The sequence below is a fragment of the Microtus oregoni genome, unplaced genomic scaffold (assembly GCF_018167655.1).
Source record: "Microtus oregoni isolate MIOR12 unplaced genomic scaffold, Mior012 000016F_ref0000370, whole genome shotgun sequence".
Taxonomy (NCBI): domain Eukaryota; kingdom Metazoa; phylum Chordata; class Mammalia; order Rodentia; family Cricetidae; genus Microtus; species Microtus oregoni.
Window position 1 is genome coordinate 41,570,677 of NW_024543075.1, and position 10,033 is coordinate 41,580,709.

Sequence of the window (10,033 nt, forward strand, 5' to 3'; positions counted from 1 at the left end):
CCCTTCCTGTCTCCACATCCCTAGTGCTAGTTTAAAGGCATGGGACTCCCAAATACTGGGATTAAAGGTGTGAGCCATCACCCCTGGCTTCTAGTTCTGATTTTCGGGCAAACTTTATTTGTTAAAACACAAACATCACTACAACAAGTATTCCCAGCATTCAGGCAACAGAGGCAGAAGAATTGTCACAGGTTGAAGGCCAGCTTGGTCTATATAGGAAGATTCTGTTTAAAAACAACAAAACAAGGCAAGCCTCAAATGAAGGTAAGTAGGTGTAGCCATTTTATTGACAGATCTTCCAGCCATGACCAGTGATCTAGTATTCAGTTGAGCAAGCATTGATCGTTTTTGCCTGTTCCAGTACTTCTCCCAGTAGGAAGCATAGGAAAGGTAGGAAAGGAAGATGAGGAAGTCAAATGGGTCCACAGGCAGGTAGGAAGCAGATGGGAAGACATGATGGTTAGGATTCCTGTGATCTCTTGAGCATGGTTCCACACACAGGTAGGAAGCAGATGGGAAGACATGATGGTTAGGATTCCTGTGATCTCTTGAGCATGGGTCCACACACAGGTAGGAAGCAGATGAGAAGACATGATGGTTAGGATTCCTGTGATCTCTTGAGCATGGTTCCACACGCAGGTAGGAAGCAGATGGGAAGACATGATGGTTAGGATTCCTGTGATCTCTTGAGCATGGTTCCACACACAGGTAGGAAGCAGATGGGAAGACATGATGGGTAGGATTCCTGTGATCTCTTGAGCATGGTTCCACACACAGGTAGGAAGCAGATGGGAAGACATGATGGGTAGGATTCCTGTGATCTCTTGAGCTTGTGAACAGCAGCGTTTGTGTCACCATCAGTAGCAATGAGTGCTTGCAGATTGGCATTGTCATTCACAAATCCCAGGGCCTAGAGATGCTCCATCTGCTTGCGGAAATGAACCTCGGGAGATTGTAAGGAATGGGAAGGGTCTCCAGATGGGGACTGTGATTTCTGCAGCACTGTTCCAGATTGGAGGCAACATTCAGGCTCAGTCATGTCTGACACATTCAGGGTCCAGGGCACTGGATCAGGGTAGCTACAGCTGGAAGAAGGAAACCAACCTAGACCCCAAAGGTAAGGCTCAATGCATGGCAAAAGAATAGGAGCCTCTGTAGCCAAGAGCTGTAGACCATGCTCGATCTGTAGTATTGCTTGTGATGTTTTAGGGTTGGCTAGGGCTAAAAGCAAGTCTGAAAGCTGTGATAACTGCAAGGATGTGGGAGTTTGTTGTCTCCACTGCTCATTCTGCTGGGGCATATTCATGAGCAGCAGCATCTGAGCAGCCATGTATGGGTAGTTCCGAAGCAATTGGATCATTCCTCCTGTGAGCTGAGAGCTGGTCTGCTCACCTGACTGCTGGAGATCTCTCTCTAACCCCTGATCAGAGCTACCCACAGGGATGGCTGTACCCTTATCATCTTCCTGAAGCTCCTGGGTGAAGGCTGTGCTGAGTAAGGTTGGAATCCCAACTGGCTGCTGAATAGCACAGACATAGCTTTGGCCCTCAGTGGTGACTGAGGCTGGATTTTCCCTGGAAGCATCATGAGCACTGCTTAGAGTAGGATTTGTTGGGGTGATTGATGATAATCCACAAGAATTAGCATAAATGTCTTGGGCAGGGAAGTGGACCAATTGTTCCTCAGATGGCAGAGGAAATGGGGAACGAGTCTGGACTTGTTCTAGCACTTGACCAGCCAGAAGGGTTGTAAAAGAGTTGCCCCCCAAAAGATCATGCATTCCATTGAGCATTTGGTCATTGAAATCATAGGTCTGGCCCAGAGCATTGTTCCCATTTGGAATTGTCTCTAAGCCCAGGTAGGGCTGTGGGTTTGGTAGATGCTCAAGGTTCTGTGCTGGTTGATTGATCTGCATTATCTCTTGGATAACAGCCAGGTGCCTGGCCAACTCCAGAGTGTGACATAGGATCTCAGAATTGTCGATGAAATGGGAGACTTCTGGGTTCTGCTGCAATAGTTCTTGCATGTCTGGATGTTCTGAGATAAGCTGACACATGAAATCAATATTGGACAACATCCTCTGAACACAAAGATTCTCCAGCATCTGTGCAATATGCTCTGGACTGTACACTTCTGGGCTTTGAGTACCCATCTTGGGTGCGTCGGACCCCATGAGGAGGGATGATTCCTCTTTGGTTTGACCCATGCCTGCAGACTGGCACACCCTACTATTTCCTTTGGTGCTTCTGTCTTGATGGCAGGGATTGTTCGTTGACAGGTTCCGGAAAGAATGAGCCAGGGATCTGGAGCTATACTTGGACTTGATGACCACGTGAATGGTTTGGCCATCTTTGATGCCCCTGTGACTCAGTATGTCATGGTCTTTGAGAAGGCGGCCCATGAAAACCAGTACCAGTTGGTCCATTTGGCATTGGAAGTGAGCAGACAGCTTCTCTTTGAATTGCCTCACTGAGGTGTCACCAGCTACTGTAAAGCTGTTCAGGTGTCCTGGTGTCTTCACAATCACTCGAATGACACTTGGGGAGCTATTCTCATCTGCAGGCACACCTGCAGGACATCTGCTCTGGGGCATCCTAGGTGTTCGAGAGTTAATCTGAGGCATAGACCTTTGTGGGGAGGCAGATGGGAAGCAGCCAGAAGCAGGGGCAGAGAGAGGTGAGGGCAGGCAAATGTACTGCTGGCCTTCAGTGCAGGTGCTGTGTTCTAAGATCATAGGTTAGTTTTTCTTGGCGCCCCCAAGAAGAATGAATGGGCTGAGTCCAGTATTAATCGGTGTCGTGCCCTCACCCCAATTCTCCAGATGTGGCCCAGCTGAGGCCTGGCTTGGCTACTGACTCATACTTGGCAAAGAGTGGACTAAGTGGTGATGAACCTTCACAGCTGTCCTACCCCAAGGGCATGACCTGTTAAGAAAAGAAATATTGTGATGTCAGCTTAAGCCTCACAATATGTCCTGATGAAGTAGGGACATATACATTTGAGAAAGCGAGGATGCCGCACTCCATAATAAAAGTAATTAGGACAGTTTCAAGAATGGAGATAAAATTTCTTACTAAATAGGAGTAGTAGAAGTAGTAGTTAAACAGATATAGAATATGTGTTTTTTATATGTCTGTGTTTAGGTCCTTGTTTGGAATAATTAGGGTTAAAGTATAAAGTATTGGATTTGTTGAAACACTTAAAGAATAAAACTCATTCCAGAGAGCAAGAACGAAATCTGCATTGATGTGAGATTCCCCTCTGTATGCTGTGAATATGTTTTTATTACCATTAGCTAATAAGGAAGCTGTTTTGGCCAATGGCTTAGCAGAGCAAAGCCAGGTGGGAATCTGAAGAGAGACAGAGACAGTAGATGGAGTCAGAGAGATGCCCTGTAACAACTGCGGGAGACAGATGCCACAGATCCTTACCTGTAGGCCACGTCCTTGTAGTGATATGCAGATTAATAGAAGTGGGTTAATTTATTATGTAAGACTTAATTAATAAGAAGACTGAGCTACAGCAGTTGGGAGCATCGCCTGCTCTTCCAAGGGTCCTGAGTTCAATTCCCAGCAACCACATGGTGGCTCACCACCATTTGTGATGGGGTCTGGTGCCCTCTTCTGGCCTTCAGGCATGCACACAGAAAGAATATTGTATGCATAATAAATAAATAAATATTTAAAAAAAAAGAAGACTGAGCTAATAGGCTAAAAACACTGTTGTAATTAATATAGTTTCTGTGTGATTTTTTGGGTCTGGGCAACCAAGAACAAAGAAGCAGTCTCCATTCACACTGCATCACAGAGAGGGCTTCTTATGTTTGCTCATGATCTGGACACAGTGAATGTTAAAAAGGAAAAGGAGAGGAGAATCAATGAAACAAGCCCTTAATCCCAGCTCTCTGAACGCAGAGCCAGGTAGATGTCTATGGTGAGCCTGGTCTACATAACGAACTCCAGTCCAAACAAGGCCACATAGTGGACCTTGTCTCAAAAATTAAGTTAATTAAATAAAATATTATTGTTTTTACTTTTTATTGATTCTTTGTAGATTTCACATCATGCATCCTGATCCCACTCATTTTCCTGTCCCCTCACTCTTGTCTTCTGCCCTTGCAACCTTGTCCCCAAACAAAATTTAGTAGTAAAAACCAAAAGAAATTTTTTTTTTAAACCTCAGCATGAATGCTGAATTCTAATGTGGCCCATTGAGTCACACTGTAGACCCTTTAGTCTATACATCTTTATTTGTTTAAATTTTTTGGCGGGAGTAAGTGTTTTTTTTTTTTTTTTTTTTTTTTTTTTTTTTTTTTTTTTTTTTTTTGACAAAACCAGCTATGTGTAATAGATCTCACTGTCCTGGAATTAGCTTCTAGACCAGGCTGGCATTGATCTCATGGAGATTCACCTGTCTCTTTCTCCAGGGTGCTGGGATTAAAGGCGTGCACCACCACCACTCAGCCCATACATCTTTGTTTGTAAGTGTTCATTCCAGTGAGTTATTGGTCTGGTTCAAGGTCTCTAGCTTCTGCTACACCATTAACACGGAATCCCTCAGTGAGAACCCTTTTAAAATATTCCGTTGTTGCCTTGTGTCATGGAGATCCCATAACTTTTGATCTGCAGGTCCAGCCCCTTCACACATTCCAGCAGTTCATGGAGGATGTGGGTTTGGGGTGGGCTAACTCATAGTCCTGGTTCTGGGCCTGGGTGGTAGCTGGGTTGACCAGCTGCCAACATTCCTTCATTGTCACCATCCTGCCTGTAATGATCTGAACGTTCACTTTAAGAGACAAGCCCTGCCCACTCCTCACTCCTAACTCTCCCCCACACAAACCCTCCAACCCTGCCTCCCCCTGTCAGCTGAAGCAGATAGATCTTCCTTCTTGCTTGTAGCCCGAGTCTCTTCCTTTTCCACCTCCCTCTCAAAGAAGCAGCTTCCGCTTCCATCTCTTCCTTCTCTCTCTTTCTCTCTTTCTCTCTCTCTCTCTCTTTCTCTCTCTCTCTCTCCTTCTCTGCTCTTCTCCCCTTCTCTCCTTCCCCTCTATAACCCACTAAATAAATATCCAATCTTAGTCTGCATGGTGTTTCTATACATGTTGCTGTCTCTCTCCCGCTGCACCATGTGGCTACCTGCCAGGGCCCAGCCGCATTCAGAGACCTGAAGTGTTGTGTCGTGGCATGCCCATCTGTCTTTCTGTCCTCGTGGCCTGCTGCAGCCACTTGGGGAACTGTGCCATTCCTACCTGGGACTGGCTGCTTTTCGGACCCACTGTTCACTGCCTGCCGCCACATGGCCTGCTGCCACCGCTTGGGTACCTGCAGGGTTTTTGCTGCTGCAGCCACCGAAGTTCCTATAGCATTTTCTAATTAATCCACTACAGTGGCGATCTCTTGAGCCAAGTGTAACAGATAGCAAGAAGTAGAATCAGTTTCCCTGTTCACACCCTCAGGTCTGTCTCACACATACTCATACCACCAGGGTCAGCTCTACTGTTTTGCCCAGGCAAGATGCAAGGCTTGCTCTCCAGATTGCCATACTTGGTAAGGGACAGAGCCAACTCCTTCCTTCTCCCAGCCCCTAGGTCAGCTCTCCCGCCTGACACAGGTGGCAAGAGCTGGGGGGACAAATTTCCTCTACCCTTGACATCCCTGTCATACAAGGGAGAAGGCAGGGGCAGGTCACCTGCTCTCACACCTACAGGCCTAGCTCATCTATCCATCCTCACCAACAGAGTCAGCACTAGTGTGTTGCCAAGGCAAGGTGCCATGCCCACGCTCCTGTGTGCTGCAGCTGGTGAGGGGCAGGAACAGTCCTCCCTCCCACTCTCGTGACCTCAAGGCAGGGTCTCCCTCCCACCACAGGTGGCAAGAGGGGAGGAGGGGCCCAGCTCTCTCTCCCACTTCACCTTATGGTAGGTGAAGGGTGGGGCCAGATCTCCCACCAGCCTTTGCAGTTCCAGATCACTGGCACCTCCTGTCAACTGGGTCAGCTTTATTGCGCTACCCTGGCCAGGTGCAGGGCCTGCTCTCCTGAGTGTTGCCGGCAGTGAGAGGCAGGATCAGCTCTCTCATTCACCTGACCCCAGAACCAGATTTTCCTGCTTGCTTAGGTGGTGAGGGATGAGGAACAAGGGGTAAGTGGAGTCTTTCTCCCTTACCCATGCCACAGACTGTGGGGCTAGCTCTCCAACTCTCAACCAGCTCACTTGTAACCGGGCCGGTACGGAAATCTCTTCTGTACTTCCCTGAAGAGATTCGAGGCCCACTCTCTTGAGTGCTACAGTTGGTAAGCAGTTGTGCAGCCTTATCCTACCTGCATTCACTGGTAACAGGAGCCATGGATGTCAACACAGACCATGACAGCAACACAGGCCCAGAAGACACCTGGGTGGCAGTAAAGACTACTCAGGGTCACATGGCCCTGGCAGAGGCTCAGCACTCAGACACCAAAAGGGCCCTAGGTGGTGGCCTAGGCCCTTGATGTCAGTGTGGCCCATAGTGCACTGTGGGCCATAGACATCAATACAGACCCCAACCGTGGGTGAACCGTGGACCAAGGCATAGACCTTGACAGCAGCCTGGGTCCTTGCAGTCTGGCCTAACTGAAGATATTCATGGCCAGGTGGGCGAGTGCCATTACGATGAGCAAGTGTGGGGTGTAGAAATGGGAGAGGGGCAGAATGGTTAGTGTGCTGTGGTAAGAGGCAGTTCTGAAGAAGCCAGGGCAGCAGGGAATGGTTCGTGTTGGGCTACTTGTTACCAGGATCAGGGTGATGTCTGGGTCTGGGCTACTGCCTAGGGCTATGTCTGTGTCCTTAATCCTAACATAGCTGATGTCTATGTTGATGTCTATGACCCATGTTGCCACCAAGACCACAGGGATGCCCAGGGTCTGGGCCACCACACGTGGGCATGCTGCCCTTGGGCCATGTTGATCTGAGTGGCCATGCTGCCACCAGAGAACACAATGACATCCAGACATGATCTGCTGCCGGGGTCATATCTTGGTTCATTGCCCTGCAGCAGCCAGCATCTGTGTTGATATGCATGGTTTTGGTAACCATTGATGGTCATGTGGATGATCCAGGTCTGGTCACACACCTGAGTCCATGACAGGGTACAAGGGCCATGCTGACACCAGGACCAGACCAATCTGAAAGGTCTGTGCCATTCAGGGCCATGGTGATATGTGGGCCAGTGTAGGGCTATGTCTGGGTCCATGGCACTACCACAGTAAGGGCCTAGGTTGATAGCCACGGCTCCTGATACTACCAAAGGCCACACAAATACTCAGGGTCTGGGCTATTCCCTGGGGTTAGATGTGGATCTGAGGGCCCGCTGCAGCTAGGGTCATACAGAGATGAGTCACAAGGTGCCATGGTAACATCCAGGTTCAGGTTGCTGATGAGGATCAAGAATGGGTCCATAGTCCTACTTAGCGGGATCTGCATTAATGTCTGTGGTCTGAGGTTCCACCAAAGGTCACACAGATGCCAGGGTTCTACTATGTATCCCATGGCAATGTTGGTATCCCCGGGCCTTACTGCCACCAAGGCCATGCCAATCTGAGTGTCCTGCAATTGATGCCTGGGGCCATGATGTTATTCAGGCCAGAAATGCTGCTGAAGGCCATGTCTGGGTCCATGTTCCTGCTACAGCTGGAGTCTGTGATGATGCCCATGGCCTCCGATACCACAGAGTGTGGTAGGAACCTTGAGTGTTAAAATCAAAGGGCCGTGCTGGGCCATCCCTGCCCATCACTGACCCTGGGATAGCTGGTCCTGCCCCTTGCTGGACACTGCAGCAGGAAAACTTGTCCTGACCTCTCCCATGGGAAAGCTAACTCTCTACTGTATTCAGGAGAGAGCTGACCAAGCCCCACCCCTCACCCCTCACCATGGGTGTGGGAGGGCTGGCCCCTGGCATGTGTCAAAGAGAGCTGGCTCCACCCCTCTCCTGACAAGGGTGGCCACAAGTGGCCTGGACTGACCAGCTCAGTTAGCATCCAGACCCACATCCTGGGCCTTGGGTTGGCCCACCCTAACATCTACCCAACCCATCTCCTGCTGGAGTTTGTGAGGAGACTGGCCCTATGGAACAGTAAATGCTGGATCTCCATGACTCGGGGCAACAACAGAGTATCTGAGATGAGTTTCAGTGACGGTGGTGTGCCGGAGGCCTTGAACCAGGCCAATGACTCATAGCAATGAACATTTTGAGAGTGGGGCTGATTGGACCAAAGGGTATACTGCGTGACATGATACAGGTCCTGACACCACTAGGATGAATAAAGAGGTGATGGACAGGTGGAAGAGCAAGGTGGGTTGTTTATTTTCTTTGTTTTCAATAAACTTTGGGGGGTTCTTTTGGGGGGACATGCTGCAGGGGTAAAGGGCAGATCTGGAGGCAATGTATTATGAACAACATTGGGAATTATGATGTGAAATTAAAAAAAATAATGTTTAAAAAAACGAAGAAAAGAAAGAGAAAGAGAGAGAGAGAGAAAGAGGAAGAAAGGGAAGGAGGGAGGGAGGGAGGAAGGGAAATGAAACAAAAGTGAAGATCTTAAGTGAAAAGGAAGCCACATATTCCTCTGAGGCCCAGACTGTGGAATTCTAGACTTAAGTGAGAATGTTCCCACATAGTAGGTAAAGATTATTTTCTTCTCTGAGAATTAGGGGTACGACTGGCCATAGGGGCTTTCTTTAAGAAACTCCAAAATAGAGGTGAACAGGCTGCTCTTTACAGCACACTTTTTATTCACATAATTTATAAGTGGCTTGATCCCTATGCCATCATAACAGACTTTCTAAACTGATTGATTTCAAGATTATTGCTCAGTCTTAAGTGAAAACACCAGAGATGGCAGGTATATCTAGACCAATTGGTAGCAGGGAAAGTGGTAAACACTGCATTTCCTACAGGAAACAGTTTCTGGCAAGATTCTCAGTATCCCAGCTTCTTGGAGCTAGCATTTGATTGTTTTTCTTAGAAAGCTGATGAATTATTAGTGGCTATGTTAAGATATTTATATAAATATATAAATGTAGACTCATTACATTTACAAATTGAAAGCACAAATGTTCTAAAATTCATGTTTGCAAATATACACTCAAATACAGTGCATGCATCCTCTATGGCCACGATAGCTTGGGAATCTGTGTTTATACAGCTGCCTAGAAAGGGGATCACTGTATGGACAGATGAGGAACACAGGGAGAATTTAAACTCACACCTTCTCAGCACACTAAACAGGGTAAGGAGAGAACAAACACATGCTAGAAGACTTCCTGCAATCATACCAAGAAGTTTTTATTGGGAATGTCTCGATTCACAGTCCCAACCATATCCCATGCTACTTATCCTGACTAATTCTGAAGCTGACTTCCTAGAACAGGGTCAGGTGTGGTTGAGGGTAGTGAAGAACATATCTTCAGGCCAAGATTCTGCCTCTCTTCTCTGTAGAACCCTTTGGTGGTGTGGATGTATAAAGGGAACTTCTGTACCCCACTCTCAATACCAGCGCCCATGGGTCACTGGAATCAGATGGACTCAGCTCTACCCTTAGAATGAAAGGTCACATGATCCTAGAATTCTAGTAACTGTCCTGCTAAGTTTAAAAGCATGATGCCCAAATATCAGAAAAGGGCAACATTTCTCTCATTTCTCTAGCTAATTTTTTTGGTTATTTTTTAATGCTAAGGATTGAATGATGAGTTGCCCTCCCACCCCAATGTGCTAAGCATTGAATGTAGAACCTGATGCATGCTAAACACATAATTCAGCACTCAGCTACCTTTCCAAACCCGCTCTAGCTAAGACTGTATTTTTTTCTTAATCGAATCATTGCAGGCCATTCTTAGCAGCTTAATGTGTTGATTGAGATATTGATTACATACAGAACTAAATATAATCACTGTACTTCAATCATTTAGGTAGGTGATTGTTAAGAGAGGTGTCCTAGAGGTAAGGAAGACAGAGTATTTTTATGAGTACTCTGATCAGTCACAGAGTCTCCTGGCCTGGAG

The 10,033-nt window shown here is 47.4% G+C and overlaps 1 protein-coding gene across 1 annotated transcript; it reads right to left on the minus strand.

Annotated features, from left to right (window-relative positions):
- Positions 1 to 910: 910 nt before the first annotated feature.
- On the minus strand, positions 911 to 2,623 carry LOC121457346 (ubiquilin-like protein). The gene has a single exon (XM_041666025.1). The coding sequence runs from the start codon at positions 2,621 to 2,623 to the stop codon at positions 911 to 913; it is 1,713 nt and encodes a 570-aa protein (XP_041521959.1).
- Between the last annotated feature and the right edge of the window lie 7,410 nt (positions 2,624 to 10,033).

Excerpts from the sequence above, each read along its gene's own strand:
- LOC121457346 (XM_041666025.1), bottom strand. The coding sequence starts at position 2,623 with ATGCCTCAGATTAACTCTCGAACACCTAGGATGCCCCAGAGCAGATGT.